Source organism: Lampris incognitus, chromosome 14 (genome assembly GCF_029633865.1).
Source record: "Lampris incognitus isolate fLamInc1 chromosome 14, fLamInc1.hap2, whole genome shotgun sequence".
Classification (NCBI taxonomy): Eukaryota; Metazoa; Chordata; class Actinopteri; order Lampriformes; family Lampridae; genus Lampris; species Lampris incognitus.
This window is the reverse complement of record NC_079224.1, coordinates 40,414,074-40,437,695: the sequence shown is the minus strand read 5'-3', so window position 1 is coordinate 40,437,695 and position 23,622 is coordinate 40,414,074. Positions and strand designations below refer to the sequence as shown.

Below are 23,622 nucleotides of genomic sequence, written 5' to 3'. Positions count from 1 at the left end.
CAGTCTGTTTAAAGGGAAACAATCCAAACTTTCCACATTATTTCTTTATTATCTGCATTGTATGAGCAAACATGAATATCAAAGTTACATAAAGGTGTATATAAGAAAATAAGAATAACAACGCTACAAATGCTGTATAACGCTGTATAACGTTCTAATACAATGTAGCCTATCGATAAAACCCGGAGTAGATTTTTACATTCATGCACTGGCAGACACAAATTCAGCTGTGGTCCATAGACTAACAAAAGATTTCGCAGTATGGGGCACCTGGGTAGCGTAGCAGTCCATTCCATTTCCTGCCAACAGGGGGCTCAGCGGTTCGAATCCCCATGTTACTTCCAGCTTGGTTGGGCGTCCCTGCAGACACAATTGGCCGTTTATGCGGGTGGGGAAGCCGGCTGTGGGTATGTGCCCTGGTCGCTGAATTAACGCCTCCTCTGGTCAGTCAGGGCACCTGTTTGGGGGGAGGGGGAACTGGGGGGAATAGTGTGATCGTCCCCCTGGTGGAACTCCTCATTATCAGGTGTGAAAAGAAGCGGCTGGTGACTTCACATGTATCGGAGGAGGCATGTGGTAGTCTGCAGCCCTCCCAAGATTGCAGATGGGGTGGAGCAGCGACCGGAACAGCTCAGAAAAATGGGGGTAATTGGCCAACTGCAACTGGGGAGAAAAAGGAGGGGGGGGGTCCAAAAACGAAAAAAAGATTTCACAGTAGAATGACAGCTATGGGAGTGTTAGCCTATAAGGCCTCGTTCAGACTGCCAGCCCAAATCCATTCTTTGGTATATCCAGATTGTATCCAGATTGATTTTTAGAAAGTCTGGCAGCAAAAATAAACCACATGAAATGCAATTTTCACAAATTGAATCTAAACCACATTTGGAGGTGGTTTTAAATACGATTCTAATCGGATTCCAATTCGGACTCTCTAGCCACCCGAATCGGGTTTCAAACTGTCTTTAGCATCACTCGCAATGCAACACACAATGATGCCGTCAAATCCAGAGTGTCCGCCATGGCTTTGGCACGAACATCACAATGTATACCAGCCTCCTCCATCACTGAGTTTGTCTGGTGCGGTGGAGGAGTTCTGCACCGCGACTTGACAGTGCTATTGTTTGGAGGGCGAGATGACGGACATCTACTTCTCATGTTTCCACATTGGTTCCAGCGTACGTAGTTACTCAGACCTACGTCGTTACCACAGCAACCCATGAAGATAGGCTGGTAATGTCTGGATGCACAAATCCGATCTGATCACTTGCAAATAACAATGCGGGGAGTCTGTCTCAAAGATCTGATAAGAGGAACAAATCCGGATGTGCCTGCGGTCTGAACAAGGCCTAACACATTAATGGAGATAATACTGAAAATCATGATTGTTTCTCTTTTTGCTGTTATGTTTAATATAACACATAATAGCAGAGCTCATCTTGGAGGATTGTAAGACCTAGCTAGGGAGGGAGGTGGGGGAGGTGGGACTTGGAAAAATCTGACACACAGTCAATTTTCGTTTCTTCTGGCAGGGTCCTCTGGTTTCAGTTGTCCTTAGTAGATTCAATTGATTGTATATTTGTGATGTCACAAAAGTAGCTCTCACTTCATAAAGCAGAATTCATTATTGCTAGAGACCAATAAAAAAAAAGAAACATAGCCCCTGCATTTTAGACTCTTGGTCAGTGGCGTAGCTGGATGCAGGTCTGCTGAGATGTCGCAGTGCTCCTCTGTGAATAATGACTTTAAGGCTTGGAGAGTAGGGGCAGCTGGAATAGTTAAACCAATACAGTGAAACTAATACAGTGAAATATAAATCTGGCTCTTTCACTGGGTCTTCTTTTCTGGAAATCGAAGTGGTGGCTCGTGGATAATTGAGTGCGCTGGGGGGGGGAGTTTTCCTTTTGAAAACTTGGCGGAAAAGTTCAAACCCAGACCCAAGACATGCCGTGTTAGGATTTGTGGCAAGATGAGCACAGAACGCTGCTGGTGCCCCATTTATCTTTGTACTTCACCGTTTTTATTTACACATCAAAACTGATGATAGAAATAGGCCCAGTTGGCATTTCTCTTTGGCTCACAAGTGGGCATTTCTAAAAGGATTTTTTTTTTTGTAACACTGGCAAAGAATACTGTATAGACCCTTCAACACACTAAAAATTCTTTCTAAAACTTTTTTTTTCAAGATCTGGACGTTGCATTTGCTCACTACATAGCCTTTCACATCTGTTCGTTGTTGTTCTTTAAATATGTAAAATCTCCCTCTCGCCCTTTTTCGGGTGGCGTGTGCCTTGCTCAAGCTCGGGTCCTCTACCAGAGGCCTGGGAGTTTGAGGGTTCTGTGCAGTATCTTAGCTGTTCCTAGGACCCCACTCTTCTGGACAGAGACCTCAGATGTTGTTCCTGGAACCTGCTGGAGCCCCTCTCCCAGTTTGGGGGTCACAGCCCCTAGTGCTCCTATTACCACTGGGACTACTGTGGATTTCACCTTCCACATCTGATCTAGTTCTTCCCTCAGCCCTTGGTGTTTCTCTAGCTTCTCATGCTCTGTCTTCCTGATGTTGCCGTCGCTCAGGATCGCTACATTGATCACTACTGCTGTCTTCTGTTCCTTGTCGACCACCACGATGTCTGGTTGGTTAGCCAGCACCTGCTTGGCAGTCTGGAACTTGAAGTCCCACAGGATCTTAGCTCTGCCATTCTCAGCCACCTTTGGCGGTGTCTCCCATTTGGACTTGGGGACTTCCAGTCTGTATTCAGTACAGATGTTCCTGTACACTGTCCCAGCCACTTGGTTGGGCCTTTCAGTGTACGCTTTCCCAGTTAGCATTTTACACCCTGCTACTAAGTGCTGGACTATCTGTTGTTGCTACTACGTCGATATAACCAGGTATGGGCAGCCTGTCCAGGGTGTCTCTGGACAGGCTGTTTATATCAGCATTACACCTTTTATATATATATATATATATATATATATATATATAGGCCCTGTGATGGACTGGCGGCCTGTCCAGGGTGTCTCCCCACCTGTCGCCCAATGACTGCTGGGATAGGCTCCAGCATCCCCGTGAGCCTGAGAGCAGGATAAGCGGCTTGGATAATGGATGGATATATATATATATATATGTAAAACCCTATGTTTTAAGTGAGATGTTTTATTTTGTTTAAAGCTGCAATAGTTTGGAAATTAAAATTAGCAGTTTCAAAGCAAACATCAGTGTCTCTATACCAGTCATTTCGCAGGAGCTTTTATTTGGGTTGCCAAATAAAGTTGCAGAATTTATTCCATAGACTTTTAAGATCTATTTCGGCAGTACACCTTTGAGCTACATGAGGGAGCTCGTTGGTATTTCTACCACACTCACGCTTTCCGCCGTAAGCGCGTTTCGCTCTCCTGTTGTCCACCGCACTGGAATGCAATTCTAAAAAAACAAGCAAGCGCACCTATCACATTAACAAGGTAAAATTAATATGCACAATTGGATATCTGGAATAGGTCTAAAAAGCTATATAATTCATTAAGGGTGGCACAATAGTATCTTTGTACTTGCTATGTTAAATAAGGCAATGTGGCTAAATGTTGTCTGACAGTCTGATATTATTAGCCATAATTAGCAAGTATAGAAATATATATATATATTTTATTATTTTTTTTAATGAGGATTTGTTTTAAGCACAATGCAGCACAGCAAGTCTCTGCTTCTCCGTTCAAGGAAGGCGACTCCCCAGTTGAAACATGTCTTCAAACCGTCAGACGTAGCTGTGCGTTGACACACTCCTGCTCTCAGCATTGTCATGAAAACATCAGCAAATGCATCCTATCCATTCATTCCCTCACTGACACAGGTTTGAAACACTTGGAGCGTGTGTTACTGCTACACGGACTTGGTTTTTGGGGTTATTGCACAACATACACAAATACAGCTAAAGGTGTCTGCTTGTTATAAGTAAATGCTTTATTTGTGTATTCTCTGACTTTCTTGTGAGTGAATGTGAGCCCAGCCAGTGGAAATGACAGGTTGGGGATCCTGTCTCTATGCTGCATGCTTTGGCTACAGTGTTTTTCATGCTGTTGTGGATCTCTGATTTGTACACAGCAGCACCTATCAAGGGGAAAGTATTGACCAAGTGGAAAATATAAGGTCCCTTTCAATTTCTGTTTCCCTTTATGGACCGCGGCTTGCCCTTGCAGGACCTAATAACAGACATGAAATGAAGTGGCATGGTAAAGACAAGTTGTCGGTTGAGTTGCTACTGTCAAGCACACCATATAGTGAGAGTTATGTGTTTGTAAGTTTGGGTCCTTGACACCATCTCTTGCCGCGAATTTCTGACTTTCATGGTGACTTTGTCATAAACTATGATTGGTTGAATATGCTATCTATCCATCTATCAATTGCTCTATCGATCTGTCTCTCTAGCTATCTATCCACTATCAAAAAATACTTTTGTCTTTAAATAAGTCCAGTAAAATGGAAATTTTTTTTCTTATAGGTAAATATCCATCCATCCAAACCACTTATCCTGCTCTCAGGGACACTGGAGCCTATCCCAGCAGTCATTGGGCGGCAGGCAGGGAGACACCCTGGACAGGCCGCCGGGCATAATACAATTAATATGAAGGAATATATATATATATATAATTTTGAGATACTCAGTTGATCCCTGTGGGGAAATTACACTCTGCATTTAACCCACCCTAGCTGTGTAGCTAGGAGCAGTTGGCAGCCGCCGTGCAGCACCCGGGGACCAACTCCAGTTTGTCTTGCCATGCCTTGGTCAGGGGCACAGACAGTATTAACTCAAACATGCATATCTTTATAATGGTGGGGGAAACCGGAGCACCCGGGGAAAACCCACTGCAGACACGGGGAGAACATGCAAACTCCACATAGAGGACGACGTGGGATGACCCCCAAGGTTGGACAACCCCAGGGTTCAAACCCCAGACCTTCTGGCTGTGAGGTGACAGGCGACAGTGCTAACCACTGCGTCACTGTGCTGCCCAATCTATATATATATATATGTATGTGTGTGTGTGTGTGTGTTGTGCGTGTGCGTGTGTGTGTATGTGTATATATATATATATATACACACACACACACACACACACACACACACACACGTACTAATATTCTGTATTTGATTACAGCCCTCCAAGGAATGTAGATGGAGCTCGATTTTGTCTAACAATGAGTCAAGAGAGGAATGGCAGGAAGAGAGAGAATGAAGGTTTTGGGGGGGGGGGCTGAGATGGTGAAGAAAAGGAAAATGAGGGAGTAAATGGGTCTGATTATCAGGGTGGCCTAACAACAGTGACTGTCTGCATTTGACAGGCTAATAGCACACTTGACAGATAGATGCCGGGAAGGCGATGGCTAGGCCAATTGTTGGAGGCTGTTGAAGTAATGAGGTGTCTGCCAGTAATCTGCCCAGCCTATGCCCAGCCCTTTGTGGCCCTTCCTATCCAGGTAATTGCACTGTTCCTGGTTTTGACTGTGGGGTTTCAAATGCACAGCCAAGTCTACCTACGTGGATGCAGAAGAATCGGGAAAGGATTAATGGTAATGATGCAGCAGAAAACTTTATGGTGGGAACCATAAAAACAGAGAAACTCTTAACAAGATATATCAACTACATATAAAGCTGTTTAAAAAAAAAACAATGCTGCAATGCAGTGAACTTTTTGGGTATTTATTTGTTTAACTTGGGTGGCACATCTATCTCAATGGTGGATTGCCTGGGTCAAGCTCACGTGTCGATGTTGACTGTAATCGGACCGTCTGGACTTTGCGTCGTTAGAAGGGTCGTCGTATGAGTTGGTTATGAGAGAACAGAGGAAGGTGTGACAAGAGATAAGAAGACAATGGAAGAGAGGGAGAGGAGGCGAGGAGGGAGCTGGGGTGATTCAGTGAAAATTGCCGAAGAGGCCATTAAACTGCCCTAGATCCCAGTGTGTGTCTGTGAGAAAGGACTGATCGATACTGTGATTTAGGGGTTCATTCACAGCCCTCCTTCTCTAGGACAGACACATACACACACAGGTTATATACAACTACCACACAAGCTATCCTTCAAGTCTGGCCTGAGTTCAGTCATATCCATGTTTATCTATGTGTGCAGTTGAAAAAGGGGTCACTTTATGCCTCTTTCTGTAACATTAGGGTATAATTCAGCAGCTGGAAGACACCCCCCTAACCCCTGAGCGCTCTGCAAAAACATGCTAGCTGTTCAAGAAAATTACTGAATGTAAAGTGGTCTGGCTCAGGGTGAGGTAGAAGTACTTGATGTGAAAATCATGGAGTGACAGCAACACTCTTACATTATACATATTGGACACTTAACCTCCATCCACCGTGGCATGAGACTTCTCAAAGATTGCTTTAAATGACTCTTCAATATTTTCTCCCCTCGTGCTTCCTCCTCTTGCTTAAGTTGCAGTATAGAGGTGGTTTGGTGAACACTGTAAAGGAAGAAGTCCATAAATCTCAGGACTATTGCTATCTTTTTTAAATTGATGCCACAGCCTGAGCAGCTCTCTGATATCCCTGGCGCAGCCTCCTCGACCTAGATTGTGTGCCAGCCATCCCTCAGACCACGGAGTGCCAAATATATCTACGAACAATCCTCCTCCACTTAGCTGCACTGTTTTGAAAGCTATTCCTACAGAAATGCAAACATCTCTATTCTCAGGCTTCTATGGGCAAGTCAGACTGGCTGGGCTGCATTCACCCCCCATAAGAGCTCTGAAAACAGGGGACGTTTGCCATGATGTCCAAGGAGGGTATTTGCTGCACTCATCATTACGCTTTTTGAGTTTATAGGCTTGGGAGTCTTTCCATGGCCTGTTCGAGGGGTTGGTGGTCTTTTTATCCCTCAGACTTCCCTGTCAGTACTCACTCTCAAGTACCACAGGCAGGGCTTCTTCAAGGTTCATCATCTTTGACGCTTCTGCAGACTCTCCGGGTGCTATTTTTATTTCATTTGATGCCTGCTCTCATAAATGTTGGATCCTGTCCCTGGACCCAGAAAATGAGGTGATTGCTGCAGGCAAAAAGTTTAAGTGTAGGCTTGAATGCTACTGAGCTCCTTGCCAATTCTGATGTCTTCATATGGTACATTAAGTAAGGGCAGGAAGCTGCTGCGCGTTTGAGAAAGAGGCCTATGTGTGAATGTTCACGTGTGTTCGGCGTTTTCCTTTTTTTTCTCCATGGAGCGATTCCTTCACGCTGCAAAATGTGATTTTAAAAAGGGAAGCATGGCTCTAGGCATGGTTCCGTGACAGAGAAGAATGGTGCCGAACTGATCCTTCCTTATGATTTTTGAGAGAGGCACATTACCATGTAGTCACAGCTGGCTTGGCTTTCTGAACTGCCGCTAATGGTGGGTTAGCAGTTAACCGCCATGTCTTTGCACAAGAAAAGCGTCTGACTGTGGCGAACACCTGAACTGAATTGCACTGTCATGGGCCGTTATGGAGATGACGGATGTTCTTACATTGAGTTGAGCTGAATGCACCAGTTTTATTGACTCCAACACAACTTAAATCGCAACCTTTCGCAGGCCACCGCTATTCAACTCCGCTGGTTGGAATCCCCGTGTTGCCTCCGGCTTGGTCGGGCGTCCCTACAGACACAATTGGCCGTGTCTGTGGGTGGGAAGCCGGCGCCTCCTCTGGTCAGTCAGGGTGCCTGTTCAGGAGGGAGGGGAGGAACTGGGGGGAATATCGTGATCCTCCCACGTGCTACGTCCTCCTGGCAAAACGCCTCACTGTCAGGTGAAAAGAAGCGGCTGGCGACTCCACATGTATCAGAGGAGACATGTGGTAGTCTTCAGCCCTCCCCAGATCGGCAGAGGATTTGGAGCAGCGACTGGGACAGACAGCTCAGAAAAGTGGGGTAGTTGGCCGGACACAATTGGGGAGAAAAGTAGGGGGGGTGGCGAGGTACAAGTCTCTCAGTCCTTTCTCTGTGTGCCTATATGTCTTCGGTCTCCCTCCCTTGGTTATGTCAAGGTGTTTTTATTGTGTTCGCTAGTCCGCTTGCCATGTCTTCAAAATAACTACAGCTTCTACGATCTTGACAAGTCTTTGGCAACATTTGACACAAATCCGACAGAAATACAGTCTATTTGGGAGAGTTACTCCAATGTCTTGGAACCATTAGTGCAGCGGTTTTGTTTTTTTGCTGAATAAAATTCTTGGAATTGTTTATTTGTTATCACAAATAACCAACAAAGTGTCTTGTTATGAGTGACAGGTTTAATGAACGTCGACTCACAAACTTGGTAAACTTAGCTATGCTAATGCAGCTTATGCAAAGTACAATTGTAAATACACATTCGACTGTGGTATACTGGTTACAAAGTATTGCTGTTATTGTTGTGCTTGTAGCAAAGGTATATGATATAGTATGTAGTTGTGAGGTGGATGGTAGGTGAATATACAGTGTGTACTTCTGGTACATAAGATAATATAGTGTAATACAGTGGGAGTATATAGCATTGTATATGGGATGTGGAGTTGTACTATGGTATATGGTATAGTGTATGGGCAATATAGTATATAAGCAATGTGGTATAGTATTTTGGCATAGGTTGTTGATTACTCAACCATAAAACTGTATAGTAGCGACATTCCTGTTGTGTATACACGCTTGCCTCCAATGTCCTGTTGTTGTTCAATTTATTTCTTCTGGGTTTTATTTTTGCTATTTTTTTTCTTTTTTGTTTGTTTGTTTGTTTTCTCTCTCTCTTTTTTTTTTGTTAGTCTGCAAGTGCGAGAAGCTAGTGTGTACCGGAGTCAAATCCCTCGTGTGCACGTAGGCACACCGAGCCAATAAAGCTGATTCTGATTCTGGGTAAAAAAGACTTCAGAACTGGCAGGTAGATGCGTCAGTCAATTGTGAAAGACACAGGAAACGACTGATGAGAAGGCAATTAAAGACTGAATAATGGCGTGGTAACAAAATGGCTGTTCAGTTTAAATATCATGCAAGACATATATAACGAGTTAATCACTAATAATAACTCGGCCGTGTCTGATAACCCACCCCCCTGCAGGTGTCCTGATGCAACAGAGCCGCTCCGGGCTCCCCACCTCCAGCCGACACCCCACGGATACACAACATAGGGACTTGTAATCGGATGCTCTGTGGTTCAATGATAGACTCCTGCCTTTAAAGCAATGTATGCAGAGGAAGAGCACACTTTGTATGTGTGAGTGCTCGTAAGTTGTGTGTGTTCATGCATGCATGCATGTGCGTGTGTGCAGATGAACAACTCTGTGTGCCTGTGTTGTACAGGTGTATGTGAATGTATAATTGCATTAACTGCGATAGAGTGGAGACTGATATGGAAGGTGCTCCATAGGGGGCTGGACTGGAGGGAACTTACCCGAGGTATCTCAGACTGTGGGAGCGGCAGTACAGTGAAGAGAGGACAGACTAAGAGACTTCAAACCTTTTTTGCTTTAATTGAGTTACGACTTAGCACACTGTATAAAGCTGATATTTCTGACCTGACCATAGTTTAAACTCTACTGTTGTATGATATGGAATGGACATTTTAATATGGGGGTATTACAGTAGCTCTTTGCAAGGCAGAGGTTCATATCTGTGCCAGACAGGTAAAGTGATGCTCCGAAGCTTTTGTATTCCACAGTAGATTAATTTTAAACAGGTAAAGAAGGGTGCTCTCGCTCTCTCTCTCTCTCTCTCTCTCTCTCTCTCTCTCTCTCTCTCTCTCTCTCGCTCTCGCTCTCGCTCTCGCTCTCTCTCTGCCATCCCCTTGCTCGCTCTCTTTTGGTCGCTCTCTCTCTGTTCTTGCTCTGTCTTTATCTCTCTCTGTCTGTCTGTCTCTCTCCCTCTCTCTCCCCCTTTCTTTCTTTCTCTCACCCAGTCACAGGGAGGCTTTGACTTTGATTAATGGTGAGCCAAGCTCTGCATTAAAAGGCAGGGGCAGCAAGTTGGGCCAGATAAAATTGGAGCAGAGGAGCAAGGGAGGGAGGAGAGAGGAGTGCAGGGCAAAGCCACCAATCACTGTCGGCGTCGGCGTCCCTGGGTGACAGTGGGGAACACAGTTCGAGGGGACAGCGGTGCATCAGTGGGCTGAACCTCACCCTCATACCGGCACGACACATTGTCCCTGACAGGCGCTCCACTGACACACACACATACACACACAGACTTTCACACATAATACACACTCTCTTCCTCAGCCACTGTTTGCGTACCCCTCTCATTCTCAGAACCACAGTCACTATGTTTCCACTGGGAAAAGCAGGATTTTTTTTGTATCAGTGGGTTTTTGGAAGTGCAGGGAAAGTATTTTATCGTTTGTGATTTTAGGGATAGATTATAATCAGATATTCAGAAGTTGTTCCACAGTGGAAACTCGCTCAAAAGCATATATTTAGATTTTCAAAAAGTTGCAACTCAAAACCACGCATAATATGTCCTTGGCGAATTTGGATGAAAGTGGGTCGGTCTTGTGTGTCTGCGCTCTTTCTGTGTGTCAGTCCGTGTGCCTGTATGAATGAACTGAGCCGGGGCCAGGAGTCGAGGGCCAGAATGGAGATGGCACACTCCTCGTTCTCAGCCCCTCTCGAAGGCGAGACTTTCTGCATGGAGCGCTCCCTTGGGTCTGTCAGGAACAGCGTGCGCCTGTGGCTGGTAATTGATAATGCAGCCCAGGCAGCCCTGTCCTGGTCAGTGGAGCGTGAACCAGCCTGAGAGGCAGCGCTGCATTAAGGTGAAGCTCGGCCCTCCTTGCTCTCTTTCTGGGCAAGAGGAGAGCAAGAGCAACGGGGCGGGAGGTGAAAGACAAGTAAGGCAGACTGAGGAGAATCTAGAATTCATTCTGAAAGGCTAAACAGAGCCCATCTATTTCTCCCTTTTATACTTTTATGTTCGGAAGTCTTTGGATGCCTATGGTTGATCCTATCTATATTTATCATTTATTTGCATCCTAGCAACTTGCAAGCAAAACACAGAATATTGCCATCAATTTATTGGGTGTAGTCACACATGCTGTTGAGGGGACAAACATTTAAATTGAAATTAACATTTTGGGAACTCCTTTAAAGAAAACAATCATGATTTTCAACATTATCCCTCTATCTATGTACGTTGTAAGGATAGCCCTGTGATGGACTGGTGGCCTGTCCAGGGTGTCTCCCTGCCTGCTGCCCAATGACTGTTAGGATAGGCTCCAGCATCCTGCGACCTGAATTCGGATAAGCAGCTTGGATAATAGAATGGATTGGGATAGCTCTCCATTACCAGCCGTAACGCTGAGCAGACTTCTGTGTGTCTTTAAAATGCCGGTGAAGTTGTGCAGAAAAGTTTCTGCCAGTGATATCACTGGCACACAATCCAACAATGGGAAAACATACTTCATGGTTTGTCAATAGGCTACATTGCTTAAGAAAATGCAAATAAGTCTACATTAGACTGCTGTATGTAGCATTGTTATTCATATATTCTTAACACCTTGTCCTAACTGCACGAGTGCTTCAAAATATTAAATCGAGGCAAGTCACAACGCACCTAGACTATCTGTACTAGAACCACCAAGCCAACACATAAAGCCAAACTGTAAACAAACCGCAGACCAATCAGGTTGCCAAACCTGATCTGCTTGAGATCACTGATTACTTCTTCCATTTCAATATGGCTGTAGGAGCCATTATATCCCTAACTTATTATTTGAATTTAGTATCATGAATTTATGAAGATTCCCCTAATTTTGGTTTATTGATTGATTGATTGGTCATCTCCGGCAGTCACTCGGGTGGAGTATGACCATCTTCCCTCTGGGTCTCTCTGGGTCCTCAGGTGGGCGTAGAGGCCGATCCTGGAGTCGCATAATGGGAGGATGCCGGCACGTGACAGCTTTTTACGTGGTGAGGCTGATGCGCCTGCAGCCACCACACGGTCCTTGGCAGGGGGTGGCCAGAGTCCAATGGCATGGAGAACCAAGACAATTGGGGACCACCCTCTATTGCAGCATTCATCTGCTTTCACTGCCGTTGTGACCTGGAGACATCTTCCCCCAGTTCCGCCGTTGAGGTCTTTGTTGTATTGTGCTTCATCTGGGACCTCCCCTTGACCTATCCACCTTGGGTGACCCTACCAGGAGCCAAGCTCCGGACGGCATAGCTGTTGGGATCATTGGTACACGCAAAGCTTCTCTACCACGACAAGGTAGAGATCCAGGAGAAGGGTGGCGATCCAGGAGAAGATTGATTGGTTCCTAAGCCGCACCCAGAAGGGAACAGAAATAGTCTACTAGGGGAAGTAGTTTGAGGATGTGTGGTAGAATGAAGACTGGGCAGTTTAGTATGAGAAACAAGACAGTTTTTTATCCATCACATCTCATATCACCTTTTCTCATCTTTTGAACATCTTATACCACATTTGATACCACACATAAAATCTGCATATAACCATGGAACAATAGAATCACCTTATCCCCCTTTCATTTCTACCCACATCTTTGCAATTGTTTGAATTTTTATGATGGTTATGGAAAGCCATATTTAGTTTACTTTATGAAACAACACTCAATGCCACAGACTTCGCTGGAGCGTCAAAAAAGGTGTTTTAAAACCAACTCAACTACTGCTGGGATAGTAGCATAATCTTTGGATGAAAATAGCCCCTATGATGACAATGCTGTGTTAAAAAATAGGGGCAGGGTGTCCATCAACGCACCTGGAGAAAATAAGCTTGCCTCACGTTTTAATGCTCGAAGCTGGTCAGGACAGTCTTTTGGCTACATGAGGAGTGACATGTTTTTGCATTTGGTGCTCACTCACTGCACATGCTGTTAGGACAAAATGTTATCCAGCTATGTGTAGTACTGATATTCGCATTTACTTACACAGTGCAGCCTATCAGCTAACCAGGAGGTAAGTTTTCACATTCATGGGTTGTTGACCTATGACGTCATCATGGGACACAATTTCAGTAGCATTTCGGAGACACACAGAAGACTGTACTGTATTGTGGCTACTGATGGAGTGTTATTACTCCAACACACACACACACACACACATATATATATATATATATAGACAGGGAGAGATGTTGAAAATCATGACCGTTTGAAGAGTAATCCTGTGGGCTCCACAACTTTCTTACTTCTTTTGAGAATTCCTCTGAAACTGGGCATTTTGGGGGTAGTTTGTAGTGCTACCACAGACAAGAAAGGGGGAGTAGTTGGTTGGGATTAGAGCGTGTCTGACCAGTGGGGGCTTCATACCTTTTTTGTGTGCACGTGTGATATGTCTGACAAAGCTACTTAGACACGTAAGCGTGGAGAAAGCATGAAAAGTTTAACCAGCAGGGGCATATGGCTGGCAGATTTATTGCAGGAGATGTGGTTGTTATAATTGATGGATCCCTCTCACCCTTTTTCGGGTGGTGTGTGTCTTCCTCAAGCTCTGGTCCTCTACCAGAGGCCTGGGAGTTTGAGGGTCCTGTGCAGTATCTTAGCTGTTCCTAGGACTGCACGCTTCTGGACAGAGACCTCAGATGTTGTTCCTGGAATCTGCTGGAGCCCCTCTCCCAGTCTGGGGGTCACAGCCCCTAGTGCTCCTTTTACCACCGGGACTACTGTGGATTTCACCTTCCACATCTGATCTGGTTCTTCCCTCAGCCCTTGGTATTTCTTTAGCTTCTCGTGCTCTGTCTTCCTGATGTTGCCCGCGCTCGGGATCGCTACATCGATCACTACTGCTGTCTTCTGTCCCTTCTCGACCACCACGATGTCTGGTTGGTTAGCCAGCACCTGCTTGTCAGTCTGGAACTTGAAGTCCAACAGGATCTTAGCTCTGCCATTCTCAACCACCTTTGGCGGTGTCTCCCATTTGGACTTGGGGACTTCCAGTCTGTATTCAGTACAGATATTCCTGTACACTATTCCAGCTACTTGGTTATGCCTTTCAGTGTACACTTTCCCAGCTAGCATTTTACACTCTGCTACTATATTTTTTCTTTCTTTCAGTTTTTCCAATCAAAGTGTGGAGTTACTGTTTAAAGTATCGTATCTCAAATTGTAACTTGTTTCTGTCCAATGTTTTTAAGCATCATAGATAAAAAAAAACTAATTTGTGTAAAGATGCTTGTGAAACTCACTGCTATAGTTTTATCAAAAGCTCACAAACTAAAATTCAGAGTAGAAAAACGGTTGTGTTGTTACCTCTGGCTTGGTCTGGCGTGTCTACAGACACAATTGGGCATATCTGCGGGTGGGAAGCCGGATGTGAATATGTGTCCTGGTTGCTGCACTAGCACCTCCTCTGGTCAGCTGAGGTGCCTGTTCAGCGGGGCAGGGGGAACTGGGGGGAATAGCGTGATCCTCCCATGCGCCACGTCCCCCTGGCGAAACTCCTCACTATCAGGTGAAAAGAAGCGGCTGGCGACTCCACATATATCGGAGGAGGCATGTGGTAGTCTGCAGCCCTCCCCGGATCGGCAAAGGGGGTGGAGCAGCGACCCGATACATTTGGGAAGAAAAAGGGGGGGGGGGGAATCCCCCCCCAAAAAAAGAAAAAGAAAATGGTCATTTATGGAGCGGCATTGTTTCAGTAGGGACCACGATACGACAGTTTGGGACCAAGCCATCAAAGTGAAGGTGTACACTTGTGCGTACGTGGTTGTTATACCTGCAACCTTCAAACCGGAGATTAGTGATGAGAATTTTCTGTCTTCTCCGTCTTGTCCTTCAACTTCATTATCACATCCCCCAACACACACATATAAACATGCAGACGTACACACTTAGGGATGGTGATGTGTTCCTTCTGTCCAATCACGCACAATCACACACAAAAAGGAGCAGCCGGGGATGATGGAGGGGTGACAGTGGAGTGATGCCCGTGGACAGTGGTAGAGGACAAAAGATAGGGAACAAGCAGGAAATTGCCAAGTCTCTCGGTTAATTGACAGCCCATATGTGTGCAGTCAGGTGTACTGGGGTTGAAAGGGAGAATAGACTGCAGCTTGGCCAAAGTGATCACAAAGAGAGATCGACTTTGATTCCAAAGGGAGCCGGCTCACTGTGAACATTTAACAATACCAGTTTAACAGCATTTTAATGTCCGGGGTCTTCACCATATGTTGTATTAGCTAGAGATTGTTCTCTCGGTGGGCATAGTGTGACACTAGCAAGGCAATCAAAGCAGGGAGAATTGAGGCCTTGGGATAAAGAGGGCCTTTTAAACGCCTTTCTGTGATGCTGCTTGGCAGCCCTGACTGTATGTGGTGTTGGGCTCTGAGAGTCACTCTGCCAGCCTTCATTTAGAGTTCTTTTGAAAAAAAAAAATTTTTTTTTTTTGATCCTCCCCCTTTTTCCTCCGCAGTTGTATCCGGCCAATTACCCCACTCTGCCGAGCCGTCCCGGTCGCTGCTCCACCCCCTCTGCCGATCCGGGAGGGCTGCAGACCACCCACATGCCTCCTCCGATACATGTGGAGTCGCCAGCCGCTTCTTTTCACCTGACAGTGAAGCGTTTCGCCAGTGGGACGTAGCACGTGGGAGGATCGCGCTATTCTCACCCGGTTCTCTCCCCTCCCCCCTGAACGGGTTCCCTGACTGACCAGAGGAGGCGCTAGTGCAGCGACCAGGACACATACTCACATCCGGCTTCCCACCCGCAGATATGCCCAATTGTGTCTGTAGAGACGCCAGACCAAGCCAGAGGTAACACGGGATTTGAACTGGCGAGCCCCGTGTTGGTAGGCAACGGAATAGACCGCCACGTCAACGGATGCCCCCATGTATCCATCCGTCCATTATCTGAACCGCTTATCCTGCTCTCAGGGTCGCGGGGATGCTGGAGCCCATTCCATCATTCATTGGGTGGCAGGCGAGGAGACACCCTGGACAGGCTGCCGGGCCATCACAGGGCCCCATTTAGATTTCTAATAATTCTCTAGTGTCTTTGCTGATATTGTCCCTGTCTCTCCCTCTCTCTGTCTCTGTGCCCAGCCCCTTCCATAGTTCCCATCATGCACCAAATCAGCTCAACCATGAAGAGCTTCACATTGTCATGGCCACAACCAGAGCAGCCCAACGGGATCATTCTGGACTACGAGCTGCGCTACTATGAGAAGGTAGGCTAACATTGCTAATATATGTGTGTGTGTGTGTGTGTGTGTGTGTGTGTGTGTGTGTGTGTGTGTGTGTGTGTGTGTGTGTGTGTGTGTGTTTGTGAGTATGGTGTATGTTCATACGTATCTATCTGTTTTGCCTATCTTCATGCTTATGCATTTGTACAAGGCCCCATGATTGAATCTGCTCGTTTGAAACTAAACGTTTGTGTCTTACTTGTTGCATAAAGAGCAGAGCATGTGTACTACCACCCTGTATCTAAACCCCCCCCCCCAGACGTCTGCGAACCGAGTCCCCCCGGGTTGATAATGTTTTCTTCCAGGATGTTCGCTCTATCTCCCCTATGGTTCTTTGGTTTGTACTGCCGATGAAGTGAATGGGCCGACCTCTGCTTCAGGCCTGACATGCACGGCGCAGCAGCCTCTCCCACTGTGAAAATGCATTGCGTGGGGGTTGGGTTGGGGGGGGGGGCGCTCATCGACCCGTCTGCTTCTACACAATATGACTGTTTTAGGCCCATTCGTTACCCCCAGCATCCGTACACCGCCAGTATTGACTTATAAGGCTTCTCCCAAGGCCTTGCCCCAAGATAATGATACCAACCCCCTCCTCCCTTTTTTTTTCCAGGTCCTTGTTTGTTTTTCCAAAAAACTGGTCGATAGCCATAGCAAGTGTTGCTGTTCTACCCCCACCCCCATCCTCAATCCCTGCCCCCACCTTTGTTATCTCAAACTACAATTTCTACGAAACTCAGTGCAGCTTCACTTGTGTTCCACCCTTTAAATACAAGATTATTTATTTATTTTTCTCTTTTATTTTCCTTTTCACTCGCTCATCTCATACACGGGAGCCATCGGGACCGAGCTTTACGGGTCGATGTTCGCAGTTACAGCCTGGAAAAGTGCGTGTCACGTATTAAGAGAGAACAAAAGGCGTGTTTTTACGCGAGGTTTGCGGTTGGAGACTTCCGTAGCTGCGCCGTAGTGGGGATGTCGGCAGTAGTTTTCATCCATAGCCTCACACACGTCATGAAATTGAATCCAATTGCCCTGGTCCTGCGAAACCTTATCTGTCAGACGGCTTAGTGTCATGTAAATAACACTTACACAGCTTTCCATGAGCTCATGAATACCAATGAAAGCTAATCCTGTTGATGTTTATGTAGCATGTCCCCACTCACATAGATTGGTGCTGCATAATCACACATTAATGAATTAACGAGGATACGGTTACTAATTGCTCTTGGGCAATACAGGTGATTGAAAGGTCATATTGTCCTGTCCTCTTTCTCTCTTTTTCGATCTCATTGTCATCATACCTTACTCTTGCTGGCTTTGTTTTTCTCTTTGTAAAAAATTATTGTGAGTTTTTGTCAGAGAGAGAGAAAAGAGTGTGTGTGTGTGAGAGAGAGTGGGTGAGTGAGTGAGTGAGTGAGTGAGTGAGTGAGTGAGTGAGTGAGTGGGTGAGTGAGTGAGAGTGACAGTGTTTCTGAACGTTCCTGCCAGATCTATGTATTCCTTTTTCCTTTTTTTGTTGTTGTTTTGTTTTAGTTTTTATTTTAGTACTCTGTTGACCTGTTTTGCTTTGGCAACGTTGTAATTAATGCAGTCATGCCAATAAAGCATCATAGAATTGAATTGAGTGAGAGAGAGTGAGTGAGTGAGAGTGTGTGAGAGTGAAGTGAGTGAGAGAGTGAAGTGAGGGAGAGAGTGAAGTGAGTGAGAGGGTGAGTGAGAGAGAGAGGGTGTGAGTGAGAGAGAGAGTGTGTGAGTGAGAGAGAGAGAAGTGAGAGAGTATGAGAGAGAGTGTGAGTGAGAGAGAGAGGGTGTGAGTGAGAGAGAGAGTGTGTGAATGAGAGAGAGAGAGGGTGTGAGTGAGAGAGGGTGTGAGTGAGTGAGAGAGAGAGAGTGAAGTGAGAGAGTGAGTGAAGTGAGTGAGTGAGAGTGAGTGTGTGTGTGAGAGACAGTGAGTGCATGTGTTGCTGCATATATGTTCATGTGTTGATGTATATATGTTCTGTATTCGTGCACTCATTTGTCCTTTATCTGAAAATGCTTTGCAATACAAATGTATATTTGTCATGCTAACAAAAGCAAATTTGAATTTGAGTGAGTGAGAGAGAGAGAGAGAGTGAAGTGAATGAGTGAGAGTATGAGAGAGAGTGAGTGAGTGAGAGAGAGAGAGAATGAGAGAGTGAAGTGAGTGAGAGTGTGTGAGTGAGTGAATGAGAGAGAGTGAGAGAGAGTAAAGTGAGAGAGAGAGAGAGAGAGAGAGAGAGAGAGAGAGAGAGAGAGAGAGAGAGAGAGAGAGAGAGAGAGAGAGAGAGAGAGGGAATGAGAGAGTGAAGTGTGTGAGAATGTGTGAGAGTGAGTGAATGAGAGAGAGAGAGAGAGAGAGAGAGAGAGAGAGAGAGAGAGAGAGAGACATGACATGAAGTGCTTGTGTCCCTGTAACATGAAGTACTTGTGTCCCTGTAACATGAAGTGCTTGTGTTCCTGTAACATGAAGTACTTGTGTCCCTGTAACGTGAAGTACTTGTGTCCCTGTAACATGATGTACTTGTGTCCCTGAAACATGATGTACTTGTGTCCCTGTAACATGAAGTACTTGTGTCCCTGTAACATGATGTACTTGTGTCCCTGTGACATGAAGTACTTGTGTCCCTGTAACATGAAGTACTTGTGTCCCTGTAACGTGATGTACTTGTGTCCCTGTAACATGAAGTACTTGTGTCCCTGTAACATAATGTACTTGTGTCCCTGTGACATGAAGTACTTGTGTCCCTGTAACATGATGTACTTGTGTCCCTGTAACATGAAGTACTTGTGTCCCTGTAACATGATGTACTTGTGTCCCTGTAACATGAAGTACTTGTGTCCCTGTAACATGATGTACTTGTGTCCCTGTAACATGAAGTACTTGTGTCCCTGTGACATGAAGTACTTGTGTCCCTGTAACATGAAGTACTTGTGTCCCTGTAACGTGATGTACTTGTGTCCCTGTAACATGAAGTACTTGTGTCCCTGTAACATAATGTACTTGTGTCCCTGTGACATGAAGTACTTGTGTCCCTGTAACGTGAAGTACTTGTGTCCCTGTAACGTGATGTACTTGTGTCCCTGTGACATGAAGTACTTGTGTCCCTGTGACATGAAGTACTTGTGTCCCTGTAACACGATGTACTTGTGTCCCTGTGACATGAAGTACTTGTGTCCCTGTAACATGAAGTACTTGTGTCCCTGTAACGTGAAGTACTTGTATCCCTGTAACATGATGTACTTGTGTCCCTGTGACATGAAGTACTTGTGTCCCTGTGACATGAAGTACTTGTGTCCCTGTAACATGATGTACTTGTGTCCCTGTGACATGAAGTACTTGTGTCCCTGTGACATGAAGTACTTGTGTCCCTGTAACATGAAGTACTTGTGTCCCTGTAACGTGAAGTACTTGTGTTCCTGTAACATGAAGTACGTGTGTCCCTGTAACATGATGTACTTGTGTACCTGTAACATGATGTACTTGTGTCCCTGTGACATGATGTACTTGTGTCCCTGTGACATGAAGTACTTGTGTCCCTGTAACATGATGTACTTGTGTCCCTGTGACATGAAGTACTTGTGTCCCTGTGACATGAAGTACTTGTGTCCCTGTAACATGAAGTACTTGTGTCCCTGTAACGTGAAGTACTTGTGTTCCTGTAACATGAAGTACGTGTGTCCCTGTAACATGATGTACTTGTGTACCTGTAACATGATGTACTTGTATCCCTGTGACATGAAGTACTTGTGTCCCTGTAACATGAAGTACTTGTGTTCCTGTAACATGATGTACTTGTGTCCCTGTAACGTGAAGTACTCGTGTCCCTGTGTTTGTGTGTGGGTGTGAGCACGTGTGTTTAAGTAATCGTGTGTGTGTTTGTTATAACTCAAGTTTCGGACCAGAGACTGGAAACCGAACCATGGCAAATTTCTGGAAAGAAAAAAAAGAAGACTTATAAGCTTGCCATGTTCCCAATTTCCACAGTACATAAAATTTACAAGCCTTTACCGGAGTGACGACACGTCTCCATGAAGACGCAGCCTCAGATGCGTTGGCTCGAGAAACGTGCGTGCTTAAGTTTCACCTGCTTGCTGCATATGGACAGCAGGGGGAATTAAATTGCACGCCACGGAGGTCAGTTCTCCCTGCTCCCCGCTGATTCGCTGAATGGCGGAGAAGTCGAGAAAATCACGAACTTCCTCGCTGCCGTAAAGTGATGATGCGGCCTTTTAGTAATAAAAGGCAATTACGGGGGGATGTCTTTGGCCATGTCCATAACACACTCCCTTGCACATTGCCTGTTTTACCCTGTGCTACGGGGGGGGGGGGGGGGGGGGGGGACTTTAAAGATGGATAATACAGCCATTAAAACCCAGGGCTTTTTTTTTTTTTTATAAAAATGGCCTTGCAGTCCCCTCCTCCTCTTTATGTGTCTCGGTGATGGTGATATTAATCTTCGAGGTGTCATACTGTTATGGTTCTGCAGTTGATTGTCTCAGCAGGCACAGTACATTCGGCCAGTCTTAAGCACAGTGGAGCGCTATCCTCCATCCCACAGGAAGCCTCCCACGTCCTTATATACCAGTATATATATATATATATATGTGTGTGTGTGTGTGTGTGTGTATATATGTAGCGTTTTTTTCTGAAACCGTCAATGGTGTTATAAGTGCTCAACTAATGAGAAGCGGATATATATATATATATAAAGTTGGACTTGGAGACAACTATATATATGTGTGTGTGTCTGTGTGTGTGTGTGTGTGTGTGTGTGCTCCTCAATATATGTAACTAACTCATTAGTTATATATATTGGCTGTGGCCCATGGACACAGCCAATATACATATATATATATATATATATATATATATATATATATATATATATATATATATATATATTGATAGCATTTCTGTAAGCATGGCACATCAGGACTGTATGGTTTATATTTGTTTGTTTGTTTTTTATTAAGGGGGGATTTTCCCCCCCCCGTTTTTTCCCCAATTGTATCCGGTCAATTACCCCACTTTTCCAAGCCATCCCGGTCTCTGCTCCACCCGCTCTGTGCCGAGCCGGGGGGGGGGGGCTGCAGACTACCACATGTCTCCTCCGATACATGTGGAGTCGCCAGCTGTTCCTTTCTCCTTTTCACCTGACAGTGAGGAGTTTCACCAGGGGGACGAAGCACGTGGGAGGATCACACTACCCCCCCCCCCCCCCGACCAGAGGAGGCTCTAGTGCAGCGACCAGGAGACATACCCACATTGGGCTTCCCACCACGCGGACACGGCCAATTGTGTCTGTAGGGATGCCCGACCAAGACGGAGGTAACACGGGGATTCGAACTGGCGATCCCCGTGTTGGTAGGCAACGGAATAGACCCGCCACGCCACCCGGTTTGTTTAGTGTTTTTAGTGTGTGATCCATCCTGTCTATGGAAGCAGTGCTGATTGTGATCACTGCTAAATGTTGGGTCCACCAGCTTCATAGGTTTTAGCCTGTCCTGTCTCAGGATGGACACTAGGGTGACAACAGAGGGGAGAGGGGCATAGTGGCTGAAAAGGAACACGATTTGGAAAAGAGGACCAGGGAAGAGGTAGCAAACACTAGAGGGTGTTCGTTCGCTCCCTCTCCGTCCCTCCCTCTCACTGCTGTATGAGTGGTCTTTGGACCCTGTAATTTGAGAAGTGAGGTGAAATAAATTAAAGGTCTATGCAACAACAAAAAAAGGAGAACCTCATTCTCCCATTTTCTCTCTTTCTCTTGTACTCCTTCTCTCTGGTTTCACTGAGAGTTTGGGGCCGGTGGAAATAACTCAGCATAGCGGAGGTCAGGCCCTCCATTAAGACTTGAGCAGAGCAGCCACTGGGTCTGGTTACTGATAGTTCTGCATGGTGTGTGTGTGTGTGTGTGCGTGTGTATGTGTGTGTGTGTGTGTGTGTGTGTGTGTGTGTGTGTGTGTGTGTGTAACTGAATTTGCTCCAGAAAGTCAAAGATTGAGCGCTTTGTCTGTGTTCGCCGAGTGCACAGCGGGTCACTGTGCATGTCTGCAAGTGAGAAGTGCATGCATGTCCAAGTGTGCGATTGTGTTTGTGCAGGTGTGCATGTGCTCATTTGTGTTTGTGTGTGCTTTTGTGTAGGTGCAGACCTGTCTGTAAGTGTTTGAATGTTCGCAGCAGGTCAGGCGTCGCTCCTCCCCTGTCGACCACACCAGGAAAAGCACAACCGACAGAGCTGAAGAGCCAACACGAGTCCATCATTTTGAGAGCCACGGCGTGCTGGTGGCAATGACCATGTGACTTTTGCGCCCTGAAACGAAATCCTCCTGTGATCTCTGGACACTCAGCGATTCTTCAGACTCCAATAGGACGTTTTTTTTTTTTTTTTTTATCATTCTTTGCTTTCTCTCCATCACCCTTCAGACAAGGCCAGCACTCCAGGACACACATGCAGACGTTGTGCAGACATGTTCAGATTTTTAATGGAAGCCGTTGAAAAGCGAGGCTTGCACCGGCGCCGCCTCGGCCCACGAGCTAGGTATTCTTATTTTCTCCGTCAGACACTCCTGTCTCGCGTCTTTGTTTCTCTCCTCTCCAGCTTACCGAGACCTGTTTGTTAGTCTCCGGGCGAATCAAACGCGTACAAAAAGCTGAGCTCCGGAAAAAAGAAACGGGTCTCTGCAGGAGGAGGAAAAAAAAAACACGAGAGAGGAGGCGCAAACAATTTCCCTGCTTCTTCGCTTATTTCTTCCTTGATTTAGACAAGTCTTTTTTTTATTTTTTATTTTTATCCCCCTTTTTCTACCCAATTGTATTCGGCCAATTACCCCGCTCTTCTGAGCGGTCGCTGCCCCACCCCCTCGGCCGATCCGGGGAGGGCTGCAGACTACCACATGTGGAGTCGCCAGCCGCTTCTTTTCACCTGACAGTGAGGAGTTTCACCAGGGGGACGTAGCACGTGGGAGGATCACGCTATTCCCCCCAGTTTCTCCTACCCCCTGAACAGGCACCCAACCGACCAGAGGAGGCGCTAGTGCAGCGACTAAGACACATACCCACATCCGGCTCCCCACCTGCAGACAGGGCCCGTTGTGTCCGAAGGAACACCCGACCAAGCCGGAGGTAATGCGGGGATTCGAACCGGTGATCCCCGTGTTGGTAGGCAACGGAATAGACCACTACGCTACCCGGACGCCCGATTTAGACGATTCTTAGCGTGTCTTCTCAAGCTCAGTGGGTGTTCCAGCGGGACATTTTCCGTGGAAAAATGTGCTGTGGTCCAGGGAGCCATTCATTTTGAATTCAGCACGTACAACAGCGTGAAAAACAACTCAGTTATTATTATTATTATTTTTTGGATATTTTCACATCCCGTCTGACTTTTAAAACACATTCCTCAGCACTGTACGAAGTGAAACCACTGGTGGCCCATTAATTCGGTTTTGATTTTACATTTCGCACACATTTCTCCC

The 23,622-nt window shown here is 46.0% G+C and overlaps 1 protein-coding gene across 1 annotated transcript in view; it reads left to right on the top strand.

Annotated features, from left to right (window-relative positions):
- The window catches only part of LOC130124454 (ephrin type-B receptor 1-like), a 239,729-nt gene that overhangs the window by 171,363 nt on the left and 44,744 nt on the right, over positions 1 to 23,622 (top strand). Inside the window, 1 exon segment of the mRNA XM_056293908.1 lies at positions 15,989 to 16,113. Within this exon segment, the coding sequence (XP_056149883.1) occupies positions 15,989 to 16,113 (125 nt within the window).